This window comes from Scleropages formosus, chromosome 23, assembly GCF_900964775.1.
Source record: "Scleropages formosus chromosome 23, fSclFor1.1, whole genome shotgun sequence".
NCBI classification, from domain to species: Eukaryota; Metazoa; Chordata; class Actinopteri; order Osteoglossiformes; family Osteoglossidae; genus Scleropages; species Scleropages formosus.
In genome coordinates this window covers 10,176,191-10,203,007 of record NC_041828.1, presented here as the reverse complement: position 1 = coordinate 10,203,007, position 26,817 = coordinate 10,176,191, and the positions used below count along the sequence as shown (strand labels likewise).

General features: G+C 38.6%; 1 protein-coding gene across 3 annotated transcripts in view; it reads left to right on the top strand.

Moving 5' to 3' along the window:
- atp9b (ATPase phospholipid transporting 9B) overlaps window positions 1–26,817 on the top strand; it is a 58,910-nt gene that overhangs the window by 20,972 nt on the left and 11,121 nt on the right. For all 3 annotated transcript variants that reach the window (XM_018750281.1, XM_018750280.1, XM_018750282.1), the window contains 9 exons: window positions 91–171; window positions 2,856–2,931; window positions 5,208–5,284; window positions 13,657–13,817; window positions 14,219–14,361; window positions 17,070–17,182; window positions 19,086–19,334; window positions 25,342–25,503; window positions 26,191–26,283. In XM_018750281.1, coding sequence (XP_018605797.1) covers window positions 91–171; window positions 2,856–2,931; window positions 5,208–5,284; window positions 13,657–13,817; window positions 14,219–14,361; window positions 17,070–17,182; window positions 19,086–19,334; window positions 25,342–25,503; window positions 26,191–26,283 — 1,155 coding nt within the window. The remainder of the gene's footprint in view (window positions 1–90; window positions 172–2,855; window positions 2,932–5,207; window positions 5,285–13,656; window positions 13,818–14,218; window positions 14,362–17,069; window positions 17,183–19,085; window positions 19,335–25,341; window positions 25,504–26,190; window positions 26,284–26,817) is intronic.

Below are 26,817 nucleotides of genomic sequence, written 5' to 3'. Positions count from 1 at the left end.
GGAGGGGTTGAGCTGATATTTTACTTGAGGGTTGGAATTAGCGGTACTGTATGCTTTTATTTATTTTTGTCAATTTTTTTTCCCTCACAGGACTTGTTCTCAATCAGTGCCTATGTCTATGCTCAGAAACCCCTGCTGGATATCCACAGTTTTGAGGGTAACTTCACAAGGGTAAGTGACTGCTTGGTAAACCATGAGGACATTAATTCAGTTCCCACCCTCCTCCCCTCCATCCTTCCCCCTTTGCGCCTCCCCTCAGATGTTGATTACAAAAAAGCAGTGTGTACAGATACACAAAACTACTCATTTCCTTGCAAGTTGTCTCTTTAATTGGAGACAGAGATGGTTGTTCAACTGTGAATCTGAAATAAAAACCCTTCATGGGTCACAAAATAAAAGTGAATACACATACCATAAACTATTCCTTTGTGAACAAACACTACACTGTCTTCAAAGGCTTTGATGTAGTGTGTGGTGTTTTTTTTGTGTATGAGTGTGTGGGTGAATGGAGCTAAGAGCAGGGGGACATCACCGCTGTGCACCCCAGCGAGACCCTCATAGGTGCAGCACGGCCGGACGCGCTGACATCACCGGCAGGCTTTTCGCCTTTCAGGTCGCGTTTTCTCCGGCAGTTTTATTAATAGCAGATTAGAAGGAGAAGGGCCCAGCGCCGAGTGCTGCTGCACAAAGACGAGCTTTGTTTGTTGCCTCTATTCTTGGCCACACACTAGGCTTAGCAAGACAGCATTTCCTGTTCTGATTTATTCTTCTCCGTCTTCTGCAATGCTTGTGTTTTTATTCACAAAAAAGCTCTCACAGACTGCTGTGACCAGACCTGTGTTTTGGAATATTTATATATTTATAGCTATTTATTTTATTTTATGCTTTGAAATACACTGAATTTTTACCTTGATAAATTATGTGTGCGTGTTTAAATATATGGATGTAAGAATCATTACAGTAATCTAAATCGTCCCAATGTTAATGGAAGAGAACAATGTCTAAACTGTAATACGTATTTATTTCTGTGTAAACCTGGGTGTGTGCCTTATAAGAATAATAAGATAATTGTCATATCAGCTGTGTGATGTGAGCTGGAAGTTGATCTCTACTCTCCTGACTCGAGCTGTTTTGAGCATACGTCTTTAATTAAGAGATAGGAGGAGAGTGCCACACATGCCGCTGTGGAGCAGGAAACCATCAGGAACTGGTGTTGGTGAAATCTTGTCTAACGTCACGCTTAATCTTCTACAAATGAAACCGCAGGATCCAAATGAAGTTATTTTTACATTAATAGAAATTAAGCTTTGTTGTTATGAACACCATAAATTGTATCAGTTGCAAAGCAGTGTTTTTCCCCACAGAATTTTTAGAATAGTTTCTTGAGCATTGACGAATTAAGGTTCTACTTTGAATTCCTTTATTTTACTTTATATTAATTAAAAAAAATCAATATATTTAGAAATGACATACAAAGGCAACAAGACAAAATAATACTGGAAACAGCTGCAAGTATAAATGAAAGATAAATTAGTGTTTCTCAGAAGTGATAAGCTGTCGTTGTCTAAGTCTGTTGTTTGAAAGAGCATGCATCTATGAGCTGTCATTCAAATTATAATTTATTTTGACAAAAGAAAGTTAATCGATAGGATTCCCCATATATAACGAGAAATACAAGTACAGATCACAACTGAAAAAATACCATTAAGTTATTCATCTAGTTGCTTTTGTCCCTGGGTTATCATGAGCTTGTTGCAGGAAGCAGTTGGGTTGCCTTTGGTGTTACAGTCCTCCGTTACTGTGTCTGTCTCAAGGGCGGGAGTCTGGGTGGGTGTTACCATACTCCACTACCTACCAGGAGAACTGGGATGAGCGCACCAGGCCACCACATGCTCGCCAGATCTCTCCGAGGCGGGGCTCTCTTTTGGGTCCCGCTGAATCTGAGCGGCTGCTCTGTGTGTGGGCTTTGTTTGTAATAATTTTTCTGCTGAAATATGTGTTTAAGCATCATGTGGAACAAGCTAACCACAGCATGTTGTCTGGAAAGTTGCATACAGGAAACAAACAACCTAGTTTCTTTTTCTACATTTAAAAAGGGTTACATGAAGCCCTTCCATTCACACACCTTAGTATGTTTGCAGTCTCCTTATTTCATTTGTTCTTTGTAACTTATGTAATCAACAAGCCACTTAAATTCATATTTCCACAGTAAATAAGTGACTAACATTAATGAGGATACAGTTCAGTTTTAATGGCTATACTGACATTTTTTATTATACTGAAGTAATGCAAATCAAGCAGACCTTCAATATCCCTTTGGTTTTAGTTGCAATTTATAGTAGAAGTGTATTGATTGCAGGCAAGTGCCTAGAAACCAATATTTGTGCATTTCTCCCTTGTTGGTTGCTTAATGCTTTAGATTTTACTTGTGATTACAAAACACTAAATCACCAAGCCTTAGGAGCACTTTTGATAATTTCAGTCACTCTGCATTGAATCTGCATCATTCACAGGAACCTGCCATAGCTGTCCTTAAACAAGGAGCATACAGATATGCACAGCTTCATGCACAGAGGAAATATAAACTGCTTTTTAAGCCTGAAACTACGTTATAAAAAATATCTTTTCACCTCATTTTACATTTTTGCACCTGTAGCCTACGTTAATTACTGTGCTTAAAACGTTAAAATGGGAGCCTCATGAGGTAGGCATAAATGTGTAATATCCTGCTCTTAACATTTTCTAATAGACACATAAATACCCTTGTTTTTAATCCTTCTTTTTAGACTCATGAATGTACTTAAAATCTTTGACTTTCCTACTGTTGCGCATGAATACTATCATTGTCTGTGCAGGAGGACACCGATCCTGTCATCCATGAGAGCCTGAGCATCGAGAACACTCTGTGGGCAAGCACGGTCGTAGCCTCTGGTGAGGACTCCTGAGCACATCGCGTGCCTTTGAAACAGCTTCCTCTTTGTAACGTTATTCCACGTCCATCAGAATTATTCTTACCCATAGTTTTCCCCATACTATGAAGGCTGTGACCTTAGTATATTGTATTGTTTGCCACTTCTTGACTTCAGGCTTGAAATTGTCATGTACAAGAAAAGGAGTACAGTAACAGGCTTTTGTCTGACCATTGTTGTCAAGGTCAGTTTTTAACAGTTCACATTAAATGATGAAAATGATACGTATTTGAGGTCACTTCCCAAAACAAATATTACTTGAGCTGTGTGCGTGTCCCCTTTATTTGTGCATAGGGATCTGCTACCTGACCTCTTGCTGTAAGGCTCAAGCCCTCTGAGGACACAAACCATGAACGAAAGAGGATGACTTGCTAATGGGAGCCTTAACAGCCTTAGCTCATGTCAGCCTCTCTATGGTGTACCTAATCCCCTCCATGCTGTGGCTTCAGCTACTCTGTGCTGTTAGCGATCTCCACGCCATCGATCTGTGGTCAGGCTCACTTCTCAGGCAATTGGAGCCGACGGTGTTCAGAGGTGTTCCCTGCTCGCTACACAACTCCCCCTGCCCCCGGGCCGCCAACCTCCATCGTGTTCCTTCCATGGCCTGACCTTGACATGAACACAGTGCAGGTTGTAGTTAAAAAGTGTGTGATGGAAGTGGTGCTGTTCAACCCTGTGGCATATGTCATGTAGTGTACAGGAATCCTTTACACAACAAGTCATTCTCCCGCTGTCTCTCTTTGACATACATGCGAAATGGGGGGCAGCAGGTGGTGCAGTGGTTAGAGATGTCACTGTGCAGTCAAAAGACAGATCCCATGTCCTGGGGTCGTATCCTTGAGCAAGTTACTTACCTTATATTGCTACAGCTACAGAATAAATTACCCAGTAGTAAATAATTATAAATAGCTACTGAACAAATCTCGTGTTGTAAGTCCTTTTGGAGAAAAGTGTCAGCTAAAAGAATATTATTAATAATTCAGTGTGACAGAACTTAAGTTACGTTTTTACCTTCTACAGGAAATATTATCGTGGTTCTAGGATTACAGTTCATGCTCTTTAAGATTGCAGATATTTACACTTATGTACACAACTGGATGGATAATTTAATATGTTTATTAGGACCTTGTCTGCCTCCAGTTGTATAGCACTGATAGTGACTTGTGACTGTTACCTTCAAGGCAGTTTTCCAGATGTGACTAATTGCTTCTAATTTTTCTCTTCTCGCTTCCTTTCTGCCTGAGTCATCAATGTCGAGACGGAAAGGAATGACGATGTATTTAAGTATATAAGTGGCCATGGTTTCCCATTATCTTCATTTAATATTAAAAGCACATTCATCTTCTGAACAAGGTCACTGTAATGAATTGGAAAATGAGGGTGGAAGAATATTGATCAGATTTTTTTTAATGGTATCATGTTGCTGTATGTGGTTTTTGTGCTATATATATTTTTTCGTATGGTGTGGTACTAGTGTGTGTGGGCTGTTTATAAATAGGAGGTCTTAAAGTAAATATTAGACATTACCAATGACAATCTTGTCTCATTTAAGTGAAATGAGACCCTCAAACTGACACTGTTAACTGCTGTTTATGCAATATTAGAGCAGATGCTTTATATCTTGATAAGACAAGCAAAATACTGTATAGTAATTAGGCTCAGACGGAATCTTCCAAATGCATAATTTACTTAATTTTTGTGGCATTATAATTGGAAATATTTAGGCTAGTCTGAAAAGTATCTGTGTAAACCAAGGATAAAGCAGTGGATTGAAATTATGTCTACTGGAAGTACTAAAGTCAATGTGTGTGGATTTTTTTGCAAGGATCTGTTGATGAAAAAGTGTAATAACAGGGCTGTATACAAAAAAAGAACATTAAACAAACAACAACAACAAAAATGTGACTGTGGGGACATGGTGGAGCAATTTTGTTCAGTTTCATAGTTTTAATAATGACATTGACCTAGAACTGATGAAAACACAAGCTCTGTGTGTGGTCTGGTCATCTCCATCTGTGTTTTTTTTTTTTTTTTGAAAGACTTGTTTATAATAAAATGAGATCATAAAAACATTGAAGATTGTCACAAAAAGCATAATAAAAATGTTAAACTACCAAATGCACATTGCATGCACTTAACTGCTTGTATGCCAGTTTTAATGTTAATATGTTTGTGTTGTGATTCAGGGATTATCTTTGCTCTTTCACCAAATATTATTTGTATGGCTTTGTTCAACAGGCACAGTGATAGGGGTGGTAATCTACACCGGCAAGGAAACCAGAAGTGTCCTGAATACATCCCATGCCAAAAACAAGGTAAAGACAATTCTTTACACTAGCTGGAGAGAGAATCAGCAAAGCTCTTTATAGGTATGGGACAAAAAAAGGCATTATTTTATTTTCCTTATTTTCCGCACATTCTTTTGCATTATATATATCTCAGCTGAGCAATGTCAGTGGTATTCTAGTCCTAGTGATGCAGCCCTATATTCAATACCTTTGAATGGGGATGGGGGAAGCTGAGTAACTACAGAAATCAATTGTGACAGGTTGCCATTTTTCTGCCACTCATTGTAATACGTTATTCAGAGCGTAGAATCCCTGTGAAAGACACCATAATGCGAACTGCCCACAGCATTTATTGTGAGTCCTCGGGCATATTGATTTGTGTTTCTTATAGAAAAGGAGATGCTTTCAAATGGCCCTGACAAGGAGGAAAGTGATCTGCATCTATATGCGAATCATTACTTTCCTCTTTATTAGGCATTGTGTGGCTCATTTTTAAATTCACTGAGAAGCGGTCTTTTGCCTGGCCGAGTGAAGGATCCCGTTTTTTTTGTGTGTGTGTGTGTGTTCTTTTCAGTGTGAACCTTTGTGAATATTTTGCTTTTTTCTCTTTCTTGCTAAAACTGAGAATGTTGCATTCAGCATTTGTGATGTATAGTGAAAATGTTAGCAAACTACAAGGACATTAATCTCAGGCATGTACCCAGTGCTCCAGCTGTCTCCGCTCTCTTGCCTTCTCTTACCTTTTTCCTCACTCAGATTTGTACTGTAAATGGGTAAATCCTCACTTGCAACCACAGCTCTTGGAAATGTTTGTGAGGTACTAAATATTGAAAAGGTGTTTTTTTTTTTTCCCTCTCTCTCCTCTAAACCCCACAAGCAACAGTTTCTGTCTCTAAATGCAAAATGTATCAGTCTCACCTTTTATGGCAAGAACTGCCAAAAAGGGATTAATTTACTATTCCAGCTGTCATTTAAACTCTTAGTTGGTTAATTTGCCTGTAGGTTAATGAACAGCTGGAACTGACCTTTTACACTGACAGGTCCAGCTTCATCTAGAAAGTCAAGGCTGGGAAAAAAAACTATTCAAGTAGGTTGATTACTGATTAGAAATAATGAACACTGCAAGGCTGAAAAGTTCCCCAACATTGAAAATGCTGTCCTTCGGTGTTATATGGATTAAGATGCATGAATGCATGAAGTATTCATAATGTATTGCTTTTCCCATGATTCATACAAAGTTTTCAACAGAGTATGAGCATACTGAACACTATTAAAGCATTTTTCATGTTCTACCCAGTAATTTGTGATGGTCTATTCACAATTATTGCAGCATGCAGCGTACAAGTGCTCTCATCGTGCAGGAACTGATTTTTAAAATAGTGTTAGTAAAAATCTGTCATAAAAATCATTTTAGATGAACATGGAACATTTTTTCAAATATTTAGTTGTCATCTGTTATACTACAGTCCAGCGTCTCCCTGTCTTAACAGTTAGTGCTGCTCCTCTTGTACATTTCAGAAAAGATATAACTCATGAACACAGAATTTATCTTATCTGTTGGAAACATTTAAGCTGTCAGTTAAAATTAGGAGTGATGTGCTCCAGTGCAGCGAAGAACAGGAAACAAGACCATGTTCATACACTCCCACCTGTACGGTGTGGAACTGTCACATCCATACTACAACAGATGTCCACATTAGGCTTGTTACTCCTCTGTTTAACTCCTTCCCTTCTAAAAGGAGCACACATTTGTTTATTTACACTGGCTTTTACTGGTGTAGGGTGGGGGTTATAACTGTAAGCAGCTGTAATATCTAAAATATCTCATTATATGGAAAACACTGCACACAATCATAATTCCTATAAATAAACAAGTGGCAAATCCATTTGCTACTGATGTTCGTGATTGGCTGAAGGATGGTTTTTTTTTTTAAATTTAATTTAACAGCCCAGCTTATCAGCCTCATTTGAATCATGGTTAGGAACTACTTTGGCAAACCCTGTAAATGTGGAGCTGTGACTTCCAGTTTCTGTGGCCTAGCCTTAGAAAATTAAAAGCTTGCTATGCAGCATATGTTACAGTTTATGTGTTTAAATGAAATTTGATTTTTTCATTATCAGTTGCTCAATGCAGGTTCAGGGGGGCCCAAAGCCTGCCCTGGATGCTTAGGGTTTGAGTCAAGGTACATCCTGGATAGGCAAATGTATTAAAATTTGAAGTTAAATATTAACATTCAGCCCTAAGTTGTAGTGAACTGAAACTCCATTTCTTGTCAATATTTGTTTGAGTTCTTTGATTCAGCAAAACCTGACCTCCATGCAAACACATATATTTTGTTCTTTCATAAATCTCTGACAAACAGTAAAAGGAAATTCTATGTTTTTTAAAAAAAATGATATGTTTTTGTCTCTTACTGCTATGCAAGTAGCATAGATCTGTTTCTCCCGCCAGGGGCACAAATCAGAGCCTAGCGATTGATGCCAAGCAATGCACTGAGGACAGCTGTTTCAGCGTTCTCTGGAAAAATTAATTCAGATCCCAGGGATGCTGTGATTATTCGCAGGGAGCTGGTTAGACATGGACTACAGATGAATAGCTTGGGCATGACCCATGGCCCCAATGAGGCGTACAGGCGAAAAGGAGGTTGCCAATTTATTTCCTGACTCTAATTACTGGTTGTCTTGATTTATAGCAAGATACCATAAATTGCTTTTTATTATTTGCATTTTTAACTTTTTGTTTGACTGGAAGTGAGTCTGTCATTAGTGGTTTTCTCCTTGTTGGTGATACTGCTGCCAGACATCTTTGATTTTACCAGACTATTTTATTTTTGTTTATTTTGTGTTAATTTATTTGTTTACTTTTTTAAATGCCTTTGGGGGGTATGACAAGATGAGTACTTGGAAAGTATATAGCTGTCATAGAAGAGAAGTGCACCCCTGCGGACGGTTTGTCGCCTACATGCGACCCTCGCCCGCCATCTGTTCAGCACTCTGATGCCACTGTCATCTGCCCACAATCAGTGTCACCTGCATGTTGTGCCGATAAACACTGGCTGCTGCTGAGGGCTGCTACGTTTAGACAGCACTGCTGCTTGTCAAGGAGGGGACGCAGTAACAGGGCGTAATGGAAGGGTGACGCTGTCAGCGTGATCAGTAATTAGAACACTGGCACAGTGAGGATTGACATCAAAAGCCTGGTGACAGCAGGGAGTCCTTTCGCTTCAGATCTGCACAGGTTCCTAACTTTCAGCAAAATTAAAATACTCTGAAGATTATTTTTTTGCAACACTTATACCTGATTTTCAGTTGCATCAGTACTTTTGTTGGCTTAAATACAGTATAATGTGATAAATACACCAAATAGGCCAACAAGGTGCTCAGTTCTGGCTCCAGTGAGGTGGAATGATTCCCCTCTCTCACTCAGAACTGCTCTCAGTGTTCAAGAAGGGTTTCAAAACTCATCTCTTTTAGTCTCACTTCTGTCCACATCTCCTGATCACTCCGTAAATATACATAATGTCATTTGTCGCAAAATACCTTTCTAGTTCCTATCAATTCTTTGTGCTGCTACTCATGTAACGTTACTGTCAATGATACTTTTTAAAAAAATTGTACTATAGCAACTTTATATGCAGCTTCCCATGTAATGTATGTTGGTTTAAACAGTGACATCAGACATACTGACGGTATTGAGAATTGTGTGTCTGTGTCTGTCTCTCCATCTGGTGAAATGCACTTTTGTTTTTGTTGAGTTGTACGTCACTCTGAACAAAAGTGTCTGCTAAATGAATAAATGGAAATGTAAATTTGGCACATACCAGTCAGCAATAGGTGCCCCTGTGATTATTGAGGACAAGTGGTCCCCTGCAAGTCATTAATGGCAAGCAAGTCATTAATAAAGTAACAAAAGAACTGATGTCATAAGTATGGTTGGTCTGTGCTGGAAAGAAGTGTAAACTTTATATTTAAACTTTATACTGTGATACTTGGTGAACTCACTCTTGAATCTCACTGTAACTATATGACACTGTATTTACTCATAGCTATTTTCTTAAATAATACCATGAAATGGATTCTGTTACTTCAGTTGTCCAGTCATGTAAATTCTTTGAAGGTGCTGAATGAGCTACATGGTTTTATTTAATCAACTTGTTTGAGCTGACCTGTGGAATGGTGGCACTCACGTTCCAAGAGAGTTAAAACTCTGTTTCTGTTCCTTGCTTTATATTTTGTTGTATTCCCCTGCTTACCTAGTAACTAACTAGTTAACTTTTTTTTTTTTTGCTATAAAATGTGAATGTAAAAGAACTCCCATGCCTTTTATGGTACCCCTCCATACCGGTTGTCATGAACCATTTTCATTTGTTCTGGAAATAGAGTATAAATGTCATTGAAATAATTAGTTTCATTCCTGACCAGAGCTGGACTCGTGTGGTATTTCATTCTGTCTCTGTATACATTGCCCATTATGGACAGTAAAAGTACTAGGCAAATATTAGCCCTCTCTGAAATTGGTATTCTTTCTCTGCTTCTGTCCACAGTGGCTTTCTCAGGTGTGAAGGTGTGGAAACTGGGGGGGTGGATGGGTGCTTTTTTTTTATGCACTCCTCTGTTATGGTTCATTGTTTAGTGGAAGATATTGTCCCTCTTTGACCCTTGTCACTTTGTTGGTGCTACTCAGTCTTTGGTGTCATAGAACTTTTTAAAAAAAAAAGAGAGAGAGAAGAAGGACAGTACATATGTGAAGAAATTGGCAGTGAGCTGCAGACTTGAGTGCAAGCGCTGTTCAGGATATGTCACAGCTGATTACACCAAACCAAAAGGCTTCTGTGGCTCGAACTGCACTGTGTTAACTCCCATCCCGACCAGCCCCTATACTTGGGTGCAGTATTGACAGCTCTGACATCACATCCTTGAAGTATTGGATTTCTCTCAGCTGGGAAGCTCACAGAAAGGAGAGGAGTCAGTCTCAGAATGAGCGGAGTCACTCGTCGTTTCAGTACAGCCTCTGTCAAAGCGTCCCACGAAGGGGGCTAAGTGTCAGCACAGGGCTTAAGCTACTGCGGCAGCTATGTGACCATATTTTACACCTTTTGTAAAAGGGTGTGTCATATGAGAAATGAGAATTGCATACGGTCTTGATAATACAAATGACAGAATAGATGTGATAGAGCAGGGGATCTTAACCTGTGGGGTGTGCCTTCCCTGGAGAGGGGATACAGGGGAGGTTTGAGACACCACTGCAATTGCTCACTCACTCCCTAAAATTCTGGTAAAAGTCTAGAATCTTTTGTAAATTATATTTTGAATTAAATTCATAAACATCTTAAATAAAGCTGCATAGGTAAATTTCCCCAAATTGTCTTGATTGCTTCATTTATTAATTTAGGCAAGGAGAGGAGGTGTAAACATTGAGTTCACTTTCAGGTGAGGTGTGAGAGTGAAAAGGTTAAAAATCCCTGTGATGTAGAGTAGTGTAGAGTATTGCAGACTGTTGGCTTTGAACTAAGGTAACTTAATCAGTGTGGTGGTAATTTGTTTTTTTTTTTTTTTTTTAACAGCCTGAGGGTTCCAGTGATGAATAAGCATTCTGAATATATCGTAAATCACAATTATTATTAAAAATAATACATGACAAACCACATACAGTGGAAAAGTGCAATGGTACAAAGAAAGCACTAAGGATGGAGGAAAGTATAGATGAAAGGTTTTTTAGGATGTTATATGATTTTACCATTTCAGTGGTAAGGTTTTACTGAGTTCTCTCTGGTCAGCGGAAGTTAAAAGCCATTAGGCTTAATACATGGGTGGTCCAGTGCACAAGAAAAACAGTGTTGATTACTATTAATAGCTTCCTATGACGGTGCAGGAGATATTAATAGCTCCCCACATTGCATAGCTGACTGACATTTAACCTTGTCTGTTCAAGACCGATGAACATCCTCTAGCTGAGGTTTTCTTATTTTAAGACAATAGATCCTAGGCAAGAAGTAACCTAAGCAGCAGAGAGGAAGAACATGACGTAGAAGAGCTGTCTAATTTTGATTTCGTAATCATGCATCCTATTATGGAATTTGAATGACCATTTTCTCATTATATTGATTAAACTCTAGCAAATTTTTTTTGAGGTTTTCTAGTAATCTTTGAAAGGTTGGTTTCTCTTACAATAATCTTTGCTTTATTTTCTAAATCATAAGCCATTGAACGTTGTTCACATCACCCCTTAAGTTGAGGACTCCACATTTATTTAGCAAATTAAAGAATTGGGATTTTTTAGAACGTCAGTGACTGCTGGCTCTATCCTTGATTTGATTCCTAGAAGATAAATCAGTTGTGAATCAGTAAAAATGCGTTATTCATTACAGGATGTTTGTGTTGTTTCAGCTGTTAGGATGCTTGAGTAATTTTAGCTTTTTGGCTCATTCTGAGCCTCTCCTCAAAAGTCAGTTGAAGGCGTTGGACATATCGAGCATCACAGAGCACCTCAATATAGCTCCCAGCTGAGAGAGGAGCACCTTCTTGTAAATGGGAATGTAGCAAGAATGGGCTCTGCAGCTTCTCTCCATGAACCCAGTGTGCTCTGGAGAAGCTGTCAGGGTGAAATGGACAGAGGCTCAGAGACAAAGCATTGTGCACCAAATCTTGCTACATAGACTGTAATTTTATTTTTTACTTTTTCTGCTGTAGTGCTCCTTTAAATCTTTGCGAGCACAACTGAGTGAACCACGCATGCAGAGCCTCAGTACTTGTGTGGTCAGTGACCTGGAGGCTTTAATAAACGTATACATGGAGAATGGGCTCACCCTGACAACCAGCCGCTCGTCCTGAAAGCCGCTGTTTTTGTCGGGAAAATCCACTTCTGTGCCCGTTGAGTGTTCCTCCCTGAAATTTCACAGCATTTCTTAGCTCTGGTAAAGGGGAAGAGTGTGTCAGTGTGTGCCTCACAACTTTTTCTTTCCACAAATTCAGAAAAGCCATATTAAACCGTTCCTTTCTTTTTTTAACTTGCTTTGGGTGAATAGAGGAAAATATGCGCTTGCACGCATTGATAGCATCTTTAGATTGAGGTCATTGAGTCCTTTTTTCCCCTCTCTCTGACTGAATGAATAATGACTTCATCAGATCCTCAGTGAGGCTTGAAAACTTTTTTTTTTTTTGAAAACCTTTGTCAAAGCTATATGGGATTCCGGCTCCAGGACACGCTCTGTGCCTTCTTACTCAATTTTTCTTCATTTGAATCCCCCCAGACAATATTTCTCAACAGCTGAAGCATGAACCACGCAGTTGTAGCAACAGGGCCGCAAAGACGTTTATCCTGGCCATGGCTGCTTTTTAATTGCAGCTGATAAATCAGCAAATGCCGTCCCCTTGCTGCCCCCTCCCCAAATGCCAAGTTCTCAATGGAAGGAACTGATGGCAGTTAAGAATGCATGGACTCCTTTTTCAGCTATTTAAATGTGGTCTTCTTTTCAGCCCAGTTTTAACATAATTTTCCCACATGCTTCACTGGCTAAGAGATGTACTTGAAAAAGAAAATAGAGGAATTTTTGCTATGGGAACTTTTATTCTTGCTTCTGCTATCCCAAAAGGTTTATACAGCAGTGTATTTATTACAGGGACGTACCACAAATGTAAACTGTTCTTCTTTCCCCGTTTTGTCTTGGGAAGGCCTAGACTCATGATTAGTTTTTTATTTGGATTTTTTAAAAGATTTTTTCCTCTTTATTTTACGGATTTTGGATGTCTTAAAATTACATATTCAGTTGAATTTTGAAATAAAATTGAAAACTTAAACAGTCATATATAATTGAGTCATGGATATTATTATTATTATTATTATTATTATTATTATTATTATTATTATTAAGATTAATGTTAATATTAAGGTTGTTGTTGAAATGCTAATTGCATATCTGAACACAAACTCCCATGTTGTGTTTTCTTTACTTTTTTATTTTTCCAAATATTAGACAAGGCAGATGTCTGTCACTAGAACTCAATGGGCATGATGGAATTACCGTATGTCTCTCAGTCTCAAGCTGCGTGCGATTCTTGTTGACATGCAGGCAGTTAGTTGCTTTGTTTCCATATTGACAGACTTACAGGACATTTTTGGTTGTATTTTCATAATGGCAAAGTACCTTGAGCAAAAACTATAGTATGTAGCTTTTCAGTGAACATATAATGTTTTACATATGTATTCTAATTATTTTTATACTATAGCTGTTATCGTTTTCAGACAGCGTAGAAGCCTTGTTTCAGTATTTTTGATGTAACTAGTTCCTCAGACGTTCTTGATCCTTGGCTGATTCAGAGTCTTTCTTGAGAGTTCAGAGCATTTTGACAGGTGTTTGTTGATCTCTTCTCATGGCGTGCTGTTTCCTGACTCCCTGCAGGTGGGACTGCTGGACCTGGAGCTCAACAGGCTGACCAAGGCCCTGTTTCTTGCCCAGGTGGTGCTGTCTGTCGTCATGGTTGCTCTTCAAGGTTTTGTGGGACCTTGGTTTCGCAATCTCTTCCGCTTCACTGTGCTCTTCTCATATATCATCCCAATCAGGTATTGCATAAAACCTGACTGTCTTTTATCTGCAACTGGTAGCTTATAATAGTCCCTCTCCTTTGCTTACTATGAATGTTTATGCCTACAGGTGATGCAAAAAATGACAAATACCAAGTAATACATATGTTTAACAAATAAGGAGTTGGCCTTCTCTTTCACTACTGAAATTTTAGACCATTTATCAAGAAGGAAGCTCTGTATGTTTTAGGAATCAAGGTGCTCTGCCCTCTGTACTGTTTTAGTGGTGTTTAGATCCAGTAATTGGGGGACCATGGAAGGCATTTGACATCATTCTGGTGTTAGTTGGATAACTGTATAACGTGAAGCCCTATTGCTTTTTATATTTCCAATTGTAACTTATGAACCATGGCTATTGAGATCCTCTGACATTCTTGTAGCTTGCGTGTCAATCTTGATATGGGGAAGGCCGCATATGGCTGGATGATCACAAAAGATGAAAATATTCCTGGCACCGTTGTTCGAACCAGCACAATCCCAGAAGAACTTGGGCGACTGGTCTACCTCCTAACTGACAAAACAGGTAGGCAAACATAGACCTGTCAGTGAGCTATTTTTTAGTGTTTTCAGTTTGAAGGTGCTGAAAAGATTGTTTCACTGGAGGCCGTCATTATGAAGCGCTTCAGTTTCTTAAATTTTTTTCCTTTTTATTTTCAAACCATATTGCCAGTTTGGCAATAGGACGGACCATAGTAAGACTTTGACAAGACTCTTCATTCATGCTTCAACCTGTTGCATATTCATTGTGATTTGCCATATCCCATGTGTCATATAGAACTGAATATTTGGACATGGAGCATTATGTTGTCCAGGTTGGAGAATAGCTCTAACATAACTGACACTTAACTACCTTGTAATTGTAAATCAGGTTCTTGCTTCGTCAGTGCACATTTTGGCCAAAGGTGTCCATTACTGTAGACCATTTCCAGCCAGAATAGAATTCAGAATGAAGTGTTTCCGTAATCAAGTTACACATTTGTTATTGTTGAACAAGAAAGCAAAATGGTGTAATTAGGTTTGACTGGGTTTGTGAGCATGTTTTTACTAAGATCTGAAATAAATGATGTTGCTATAGTGATTCATCTGTGGCCACCAGTGTGTGAAACGTAATCATTCTACAAAGATTGATAGAATAACAGATAAAATCTGTTAACTGCTAGGACGCAGTACGTTTTGTCACTGACCAGAAATGCGAGACGTTGCGTGACGAATTAACAAATGGTGCTAAATCAAGAAGGCAGATTGACTTGTTCTCAATCTGTTAGGAAGATTTTAATATTATGTTTAACAGAACTAGTTGCCTTTCAAAGGAATTTTGAAAGAGGGACTGTTTTCATTTACAATAGCTCTTATGTTGGTATAAAGAATTCCTTTTTCATTATGGACACTTTGATTTCTTTCTCATTTTATTTCATCCCTGTGAGTCACCTTGGTCAAGGTATCAGCTAAATATAACAATAATAATAATAATCCTGGAAGAAGCAAATTGGGTTTGGGGAATTTATCAGCATCCTCATGACATTTAAGTGAGTTTTACCATTACTGTGGCAGCATGGTGGTGCTGCAGGTAGTGTTGGTGCTTCAGAGCTCCCGGGCTATGGTTTCTGACAAGGATTCAAATTTGGTTGGTTTTTGTGTATGTTTCTGTATTCTCCCTGTGTTTGTGAGGGTTTTCAGTGCTTCCGTTTATTCCAGTGGTCAAAAACCCTTCTTCGTCTGTACTGGGGTCACTCTAAGTTGCCCATAGATTGTGATTTTGTGAGTGAAACAGAGTTACACTCAGAGTCACTTTGTGAGTCAAACAGAAGTTGTATCACAGCATTCTGGTTCTGCTGGAGAGGCTTGATAGCAAAGGCCAGAAGACCACACAGGAGAGGGTTATAGTAGTCCAGGTGGGATGTCACTATGACCTGGATCAGGAGCTGAATAGGGTGTGCTGTGAGATATGGGTGAATTTAATGCATTCCTAGGTAGACCTCATGAATATATGCATGAAGATTGACTCATAAATGTTTGCTCAGAAGTCTGTATGTCACATTAATCACAAAGTCTAGCCATCCACTCATTGACGATTACCCAGAATCCTTCTGAAAGCTAAAGCATCACCTTGCATTTATGTTTTATTTATTTAGCAGATGCTTTTCTCCACTTAGCTGTCCACACGCTATTGGGTATGCTGTTATTTTAATAGTTATATATTTTATTAAAATCATTTAGCTTGCATTAAGACTCGACTTTGAAATCAGTGGGTTGAAACAGGTAAAATATCAAACATAAAGACATAAGTATAGGGTTTCTGAAGTTTGTAACTCCAATCATTAATACAAGACAATTTGAAGCACACTGATCATCATGTAATAAACTGAATCAGAAGCAATACATCTGCAGCCCCCTGGACAGCAGTGTCATAGGCTCACAGCACACTTTATTCACCAGGTGTTAAATGGTCCAGCTTTTTGAGATTGAGGGGAAAAAAAATCATAAAACATCTGTTAGTTTCCTGTTTTTCTTTTAATTTGGAGTTGTCTGCTTGTTCTCTCTCCAATATTTTCAAAACCATTTTATTGTGTGTTACATTCTGGCATGTCAGATTTAAAGATTTGACTGTCTCTTCTTCACGGATTACAATTAAATTGTGAGGAAAATAAATAAAAATACATCTTAAAAGCAAGCTTCAGCTGTCAGACAGATATGGAATTTTAACTTCACTGTGTTCTTGTGCAAATGTTTCATAAAATTTTAGTAGACAGGAATTTATTACCGTTTGTTACTATTTATCGGCATTGTGTCTTTAAGTATTTGGTGTGGTGTTTATCTTGGTTGAGGAGAAAGACTTTCCCACACCCAGCAGCTTGTTTGCCTTTCAGCTACTGCTGATGAAAATGTTTCAGAAACTTTTGCAGTACTTCAAATATCTCACTAACTCACCAGTATGTGTGTGATATATTTAATACAGCATGTCTAATTTGGGATTTCCTGTGGATTTCCTCTCTAATTCCAGTAATTATAGGGTCTCTATGTCGATTGGCTCAGGATGTGAAAATGTTATTAGTAGACTTATTGTATACAAAGCCATTTTAAAAAGCTGACACCTTTTTAAAGGCATGATGCAATATGATATTTCACTTTTTTTAATCATTGTTTGGTGGTTTTCCTTCATTTCTTAGTCCAGATCTTTTGAAGCTTTGGACTGAACTGTTCTTTCCCTGTTTTTTATTGTGTAACTTGCAGGAACTTTAACACAGAATGAGATGATATTCAAGCGCCTCCACTTGGGGACTGTGTCCTATGGAACAGACACGATGGACGAGATTCAGAGTCACATCGTACAGTCATATGCCCAGGTATTACCCTTAAACCTGTTTTATTGGACCACTTTAGCAATATATTAAACTACAGCTTATGGAACAAAATCAATGATTTCCAAGGTGTGAAATGTTCACTTATATATTGATACAAATTGATAGCTTATACACTTCAGAATATTGTGTTTCTTGACCTTTAGTCTTCTCACTGTTTTATGTAGTTAAGGGAGAAGGTGATATAGGAAAGAAATGTCATCTCAACTTGACATCTGATCTGATCCACAGAGCACCTGATATGTTACATTTGTTAAAGACAATCGTGGGTCCCTGAGTATAGTTCAGTGGTAACAGTTTACCCCCATTGATTTTTATACCACTGTGTGTCCTCTTTTATTATTAAGATGACAATAATCTTGTAGGACCCCTGTAATCCACCCAGTAAATCTATTACAACCTGATTATATTCCCCCGGTCACATTTTTGACAGAGAGTATAATCCTTAATGGAATTTGCATGAAATTAAATTATACAAGCATAAATAAACATAACATAATTCAGAAAAGTAAATTCGCTTAATTTATTTGATGCTGTGATGGTATATGAGTTTGCAGAATGCAGATGCTGAAAGTGGCTTAAAGGTTCAAAAATGTGCTGAAACCTTACATTAGGCCACACCAGGGTATCTAAGCCCAACATTCATGGTTCTGCTGGTCACATACCCAGATGGGAGTCGAGAGTGCAAGTGAGGGGAAGGTGGGGGAGTGAGAAGTGTAAAAGATAATCAGCAGCTCTGAAACAGTCGGCCAGTTATAGTGTAGCACGAAGCACTCTGGTGTTTGATAGCCCTGACAGATCGTGGATGGTTGTCGTTCTATGTCTTAACCTTCGAGGAGCTTTCCTTCCGTTCAGAGGTTACTAATCAAAAATGATCTGCTCCAGCAGAGCAGATAAACTGTGTCAAATACAGCTGGAGTTCTGTTGTGCCAACCGACTCACCACCGTGCTAAATTGATGGGTGCTGTGAGATGGAGAGTGGGGGGAAAAAAAAAATCTTGAAATCTGTTGTGTGAAAAAAATATTCTCCCCCTCACCCTCTATTTTTTTAATTAATTTATTTTTGTTTTGAATCACACTTGTGTGAACTTGCCACAGATGTAGTACTATTTCAAATAACGTGGCATCTGTAACACTGACAGTTGTTCAGTATGAGGTATTGCTTTGCAGATGTAGCAAGACATCAACGTTTAAGAATTTGAAATATAGTAGAACTAATACCCTAATTATGAAATATTTAATCACTGATTTTGACTAGAAAGCAGTACATAAATGTTTGCTTTATTTTTTTGAAGATACATGCACTTTTCACAATATTTATTTTTATTGTATTTTCTTTATTTATTCTGTTATGTCTCTATTGTGGATTGGAAGCAACCTGCATTTTTGGATCCAGCCATTACTTGGCAGAGAAACACATTAAAGAGTCTTAATTTGGGACCACCAACATCCATTTAACGTCTACTGTTGACAGTTTGTTTTGTGTTGAACACTTATCAGATGAATCAGTCAACATTTAGTTGGAGGTTGCAGAGAAAAGGCATTTTTATTTTCACACACACACACACACACATATTTTAGGAAATTTTTGTTTTCAGTGTAATTTAATTTCAGTGTAGTGCAAAGTTAATGAAAATGTTCAAATAAAAATTTTATTTACATGTTTGTATTATTAAGCTTTTACTGATTGTGATTTAGTGGTGAAGTTGCCTTTGGATTTATGATCCAAATCAAGTTCGGTATGGACTTCCAGCCCCAGTTGTGTTTGTAAGTTATGGAGCCTCTGTACTTAACCCAAATAAATGTAGTTGTTACCAGGAGATGGCTGTAACTGTGATGAGTTTGGTTTGTAGACCCTAAACCCTGTTTTCAAATTGGGGTTCTCCAGGTCAGTTCCCAATCCAATGGCAGCAGCAACAGTTCAACTCCATCCCGCAAGCCCCAGACAGCAGCTCCCAAGGTGCGCAAAAGTGTTATCAGCCGCATCCATGAAGCCGTGAAGGCCATCGCCCTGTGCCACAACGTCACCCCAGTGTATGAGTCCCGGACCACAGTCAATGGGGAGACCGAGTACACCGAGGCTGATCAGGACTTCAGTGATGACAACCGCACATACCAGGCCTCAAGCCCCGATGAGGTCAGGAACACACTTTAGGATTTGGTTTACTCAGGGTCCCTATTAGACATGTTTTCTCTTTATGGAAAGTAATTTGACAAAATAGTAATTAATGTAAATACTTTGGTATCAATACAGAATTCAGATTTACATCTCCAAAAAAGGATCACACTAATCTTTTGATTTTTTTTTAATTCTTGTCCAGTTGATGTTTGAATAGGATAGTAGAATAATCTCACCATATTAGGAAAGTTGCTGCCTATATTCAAGTCAAGACTTTATGGAACTGCAGAGCTTTTCTTTACTGCTTTGTGTTATTTGTTGGTTATCCATCCATCCATCCATTCATTATTAGTAACGACTTGTCCAGTGCTTGGTCGTTGTAGTTTGGATCCCAGAAACATACGACATGAGCAAAGGTAGACTGTTTATGGAATGGCAGTCTGCTGCAGTCTGTTATGTTGAATTAAAAGTTTAAATAAAGAATTAGTATAGCCATGTCCACCTATGTTTGGGGGGTTAAGACACAATCCTGGACAGTGTAAGTGGTGCAGGACATCGCAAGACTCGCTCCGAGTTCAGGCTCGTACTACTCTGCTCGAAATTTACAGCCCCAAAAGCAGCTATTGTAAACACAGTGTTATCAGGAAAGCCCTGCAATGGTTGCCGTAAATATCAAAGGATATCAGGGGTCGGGAAAGGTCATGAGTCAAAGAGGTCCCTGTCATAATTTGTTTAAGCTTTATTCAATAGATACTTATTGGTTGGCGGATGCTCCTAGAGAATAGTTCAATATTTACCGTGGTGAACTGTGCGGCACTTTGAGTGACTGATCCACCTGACTCACCTCAATATCAACAGCAGTATTTCAAAGGGTTTTTATTAAATGCTTTCAAAAAAAATTCCTCTCAGGGACTTTAAACGGCAGAAGGTTTAATTATGGTGTTCTTGGGTTATTGATTTTACTTTTTAGGTTTATGTTTACAGTAGAAGCATTCAATATTAAGTGATTTTAGTGAGAGGAACATGTTTTTGTCACTGTGCTTCAAAGCTCTGACAGCATGCTCTGTGTGTGTGTGTGTGTGTGTGTGTGTGTGTGTGTGTGTGTGTAGGTTGTGGGTTGTGGGTTGTGGGTTGGTCAGTTTGTTATGATGAAGACATGACAGGAAAATGGCAACAGCAGACTGGGCCTCTTTTCACCTGCCCCTGAACGCTGATACGTATATTTATTTCTTTCTTTTTATAGTCATCTTTATCTCCTCCGTTGTTTCTGTGCACGGATCAATATTTAATTTTCTCTGAAAGACTGGGAGGAGGATGAGGGCAGGGGAAGATTTGGACTGCAGCAACATTGGTACTCCAGTAGACTGCGATCAACAAGCGCGCAAAGACACCAGCACAGCTGTCTCTTTGCCCCATAAGAGCACCCACTGAGAGAACCTGCACTTCTTCACTTGTGCAAGAACGCTGACCCTAATGTAATGAAGGATCATAAACTGAGAGGAGGAGGGTGGGCGAGGTTGGGGAGTTCAGGGGTCATGGGATCTACTGATCAGCAGTGCTGTGAACAGGGCCCTTTCCACGACCTCTGGCCCTGCTTGGCCGTGGCCTTTAATGACTGCATAGTCTCATGATCTGAGTATTTATTGTCTCTGTGGTGTAATACGGTGTTTTACTGTGCTGGATGGCTTAATGGTAGAGGCTGCAGGATTGGTCTTTTTAAAGCTTAAAGGATTAAAGCTCAAAGCTTTAAGAGACTCAGCTAGTGGGTTGTATAGCGGTTAGGGTTAGGGCCATCACCTTGCACTCAGAGGACCTGGGTTTGAATATCCTCTCCTGCTGTAGTACCCTTGATCAAGGTGTTTACTCTTAGTTGATACAGTGTTAACCAGATGTGTAAATAAGAATAAGTAATATTTTACTTTATCTATGTAACACTCTATCCTGAAGACACACACAGAGTGCATTTATAAGGTTGCAGATAAGAAAAATGACAATTAATTGTACAGACCTAATATTGCCAGTCATTTTTGTGAAAAGCATCAGGTAAATGAATAAATGTCACTTAGAGTGATTAAGCAACATAGATTCCAGTTCTATCTAGCTTACTCATAAAAGAAAATCCTGTCAGACATTGATTCTTTAGTCTTGCATTTCAAAAATATGTTTTCATGCAGATTGTGTGATCCATTTCCATTTGACATATTGAATGCTTCAGCACTTTAAAAAAAAGTTTTTTTTTGGTTCTTTATTAACACGTCAGCCACTATTAGACCTGACCAATACAATTCAGTGTGTTCTCAAAGAAATGGTCCAGGTGTGTTTGCTTGATAAATGTCCTGGCAACTGCTTACTCAGGCTCAACCAATCATGCCCTCTTGTCAATGTATTTGAGAAGAGCGCATTAATGTCAGTGACATAATCCACGGCAGTCGTGACCTCCAAGACACAAGAAGGATAAATAACCCATAGATTTTCTTTAAAATTGACAAGTGTTTTCCTATGCAGTCATGCTTTTTGTTTTAAAGGAGTTCTTCAGAGGCTAAAAGTTCAGATCTGTGATGTGTGTAATTGATAACGTATAGTTCTTTATGAAGATGGAGCGTCTGCCAATATTTTTTCCTTTAGAAGAATACAATAAGGTCTTGGAAAAAAAAATCCCCAGCAGAGGTATTTTTACGCTTTCAAGACTGGATTGGTTTTCATAAGGAATGTAAAGTGGAGCATATCTACAGTAGGTTCACATTGGCTTCAAAGAGCCCTTACTGCATTTGGTCTTATCAGTCTAAGATGAACAGTAAACGAGAGGATTGTTTTCATACCCAGCCTTATAAGGCCTGTATGATGGAGTCCCTCATGACATTCCCGTTCGTTATTTCACTTGAAAATTACACACAAGATGTGAAACAATTTGCCATATGCACACACACACTCACAACTTGTTTTAAGTCTTGTTCTGCTATCTAATGGTACTCTGATCCCCATTAGTGATTTTGCTTCTGTCATACACTGTAACTGCTGTTCCTTTACATCTGCCTTGCTGAATGATGTTCTCGTTTTACATTCCAAACTTTAAAAAGAGGCGCCATGTGCTATCTTTACAAAAATCACTTTTTTTTTTTTTTTTTTTAAACTCTTGCCAGAAAATCCAGACCAAATACTTGGAATCATTCTTTTCTTCAGAACTAGTTAACATATTTCCTAAGCCAGGTGTTTCTCCTTTAGCTCAGTTCTTTGGGTACCTCTGACACCTATGAAGTATGGTCTTCAACCACAGTACAACAAAGATGATAGAATTATGGAAATTCATGTCCTTTGTACTGTCAATGAAATGTAGTAAATCTGCTTACACAGTGAGTCCTAGATATACTTAACATGTTATAGTTATTAAGTTGTTATGGTGTAGCCTAGTGGTCAGAGCGATCGCCTTCCATTTGAAGTACCCCGGTTTGGGTCCCAGCTCTTACTGTGTAGAACCTTGAGCAAGGTAATTAACCCAAACTGATATAGTAAAAGTTATCAGCTATAGAAATTGGTAAATGATTGTAAGTAGCTTTGTACACAAATGTTACATTTAAGTCACCTTGAACGATAGCAGTCTTCATGAATACTGGCAATAAGATGACCTCAAAACAGCAGATCCTTAGATCTGAGTTATTTTCTCCCGTTCGATAATTCTCCTTACGTAAATCCAAATCAATTAGTGCATTACATTATTGCACTGGAATCATTTGTTTTTAAATGCTTTCAATGCAGCTGTTTTTGTAAAAGAGGCCTGCTTGCTGCCTCGACTACTTTATTGGTCTGTTTGACCTTATTCATATGCAGTTGTGATCCATGATAACATTGCTTTAAGAGTGCCGTGCAATGGATAGAACAGCTTCTGTTTCCAGTTCGTTCAGCCGGACACCCTTCGGACCACCTTTGTCAAGCGTGAGCTAAATAGTAAACAGATGTGACTTGCTAAATACGGAAAGCTCAAGTCCACAGTACAAAGGGACAGAAAAATGAAATGACAGAGTATTAGCAGGTCAGATAATACACTGCAAATAATGAACCTTTCACTGAGTAAAGAGAGAATTACCCTTCAGAGCTCTATGTCATTTGCAGCTCAATCTATCTCACATCTTGTGGAAACCCTGAGCAGAAAGTGGAAAAAGGAAGTTTTGTTCTGTAATGAAACAGTCGTGTTCATTTCCTTAGGGGTTGTCATGCGCGTGCATAAAGACTAAGACACCGATGTGAATTAGTGCAAACTTGGTAAGAATAACACTGAATGTGAAGCCCTGCTTTTGATTTTTTTTTTTCCCCCCTTTTCCTGGTGTTTCTTTTCTCATAGTTTCTCCAAATCAGATTTCCCATTTATAGAGATGCATAATTTACTGAAGAAACTCAGGTTAAGTACCTTTGCTCAAGGGTAGCAGGGGCCCTCCAGGGACTTGAACAGTTACCCTATCGGTTACTCTAAGTCCTTGTATTTGCATGCACTCATTTAGCAGATGCTTTTTTGCAAATCGTCATTCAGTGGTCATTGACTAATGTTTAGTTGACATGTTTTATCAGCCACCATTAGGCCTGACCTACAATTCAGTGTGTTCTCAAAGAATGCATGGTATACTTCAACTATTTATACAACAACAAAATGCGACATACACACATCCATACACACCAGGGACAATTTTGAGACACCTATTTAATCTTTGGACTGAGATGAAACCGTAGCACCTGTAGGAAATCATGCGCACGTGGGGAAAACGTGAATTCCTCACAGACTGAGCCCGAGTCAAACTCACATCTGAACTGACAGCCCAGGAGCTATGATGCACCAGCGCTACCCAGTGTGCCACCCAGTGATCCTTAATCACTGCTCTGTGCAACCCGCTTCCTTGTTTACAGAGGCGGAAAAGAAATCTCAAATTAACTGGTCTATCAAAATGTTGTGGTCACAAAATAGTTTTATTATTAAAACATAAAACTGTCGGTATACTTTGTTGTAAAAGCCACAGATTTCAGTTTTTTGACTTGTATGTGTCAGTTTTTTTTTTCAATTTAGAATTTTACCATGTTTTAACTGCTGTCAGCAAAAGCACAGCTTGATGGGCAGAGACAAGTGCCTCATTCATTATGCTGATCTCATTAGTTAAGATCTGTTAAGTGGAAAGCAGTATTAATGCATGCTTTTCAGTTTTAATTATGGACCATAAATAAGTTTTAGTACATTAGTATCCCAAGTGAAACGCAGTGTTTAAATAGATTATGAGGCAAACACATTATCTAAATGTACATATTGAACAAATCTTGCATTTTAAGGATATTAATGGAGACATTACAGTAATTGTAATTTGGCATTTGACCCCAGGATTACCCTTTCAGTGCTTGTCAGAAAGAGTCATGCCTCTTTTTTTTTCTTTTTTTTTTTTTTTTTGCAGTTTCTTCTCTGATTCTCTGGTGTATTATTTCTGCAAGCTGTCCCACTGTTGTTGTTCCTAAGGGTTTTTGTTAATGTTTAAGTTACATTTTAACCCAGGCCATTGACTACTGTAGTAGTTATAGCCAATGCCTTCCACTGAAAGGACATAGGTTTGAACCCCTGCTGCTTCTATTGTATGTTTTCAGGTTCTTAGTCTGAATTGCTTCATTAAAAATTATCAGGCTATATCTATGTGTAAATATTTAAAAGTAGTGTACGCAAACCTCACTTTAAATGGCCTCGGATGAATGCATCAGCTGAATTAATAAATAAGAACTTTTCTTAACCCACTTTACATGTTTCTTAAAGTCTTAGCTTATTGTATGTACATTATTTGAAACAATGGCTAACCCCCCTTGCTTCCAAAATGGTAATCTTTTTAGTAAAAGCACTTGTGTGATTGCATGTACTAAGAAACATGTATTTAAGGTATTATGAAGTGTGTGATAGGGAATCTGACCTCCAACATCTCACTCGCCCTGCGTGCACACTCGGTGTTCTCCATGCAGGCGCCCGACCCCCGACATCTGACTCCTCTATGTCCCTGACGCTCCATAGGTGGCCCTGGTGCGCTGGACCGAGAGCGTGGGCCTGACGCTGGTCAACAGGGACCTGACCTCTATGCAGCTGAAGACCCCTGCTGGACAAATCTTGACCTTCCATATCCTGCAGATTTTCCCCTTCACTTCAGAGAGCAAAAGAATGGGCATCATTGTCAGAGTAAGAAGCAGTTACTATTGTTGTTGTTGTTGTTGTTAATAATAATAATAATAATAATAATAATAATAATAATAATATTATATTATTTAATAATAATAATAATATATTCTTCTTGTTGTTATGCATTGAAAGACCAAATTTAAAACAGTTTTTGTAATGCAGAGTGTTACGTGTGGGGGCGCAGTGGCGCAGTGGGTTGGACCGGGTCCTGCTCTCCAGTGGGTCTGGGGTTCGAGTCCCGCTTGGGGTGCCTTGCGATGGACTGGCGTCCCGTCCTGGGTGTGTCCCCTCCCCCTCCAGCCTTACGCCCTGTGTTGCCGGGTAGGCTCCGGTTCCCCGCGACCCCGTATGGGACAAGCGGTTCTGAAAATGTGTGTGTGTGTGAGTGTTACGTACCTGTCACCTGTAATACGTTTCCATGCCTGTGTAACATAAAATAAATATGCATTGTTTGTCCCAAAATCGGACACATAAGGGAATATATCTGAAGTATATATGTATACATTAATTTTGTTGTTTATTTTAAATGAGGAACAGTATTATTGTATTACCTGCTACTTCAGAAAGACAGATTTTTTCGATGTTTTGCTGTTGCAAGTAATGTCTTGCAGTTTTATTATTTTAAATGTTAATGTTTTTAATTCTCTGTTGTTCACTGTCCCCTTTGTTTCTATGATTCTGTTTCAGGAAGAGGCTACAGGTGATATCACATTTTACATGAAGGGGGCTGATGTTGCCATGACGAGCATTGTACAGTATAATGACTGGCTGGAAGAGGAGGTAGGAAATCAACCAAAATATATAAATATATTTTTAAAACAATTTCCTCAGTCTGTGGTTGACTGTTGCAGATAAATGTCATTGAATGGAAGCACTTCAAGCATCTTTTATAACATAATTATACAGATTCATTACAAATATGTAGTTTAAGAGATAAAATCTCTTTAACATAATTGCATGCTGCACTGAAACATTCTTCTATAAATGATGCACTGTCAATGTTAATGAACACCTCTGTTCTCTCTGACTGCAGAAGCTCGCATAATTATATCTTTAAATCACTATTGTCACAGAGAAGTTTAAAAAAATCTTTGTTGGAAAACATTAAAAGAAAGCAGTTATGTTCTGTAACAGCCAGTCTTTATTATTATTATAATTTTTTGTGAAGTAATAATTCCACTGGTGCTTCATTGCTGTCTTTTTGTTACAACAAATAAACTCTTAATTCACAATTGAATGTGCAAGAGCACAACAGAGGAGTAGGAAATTATTTGTGTGCATATTCTCATAATTGTATTGGCAATATTTCTCAAT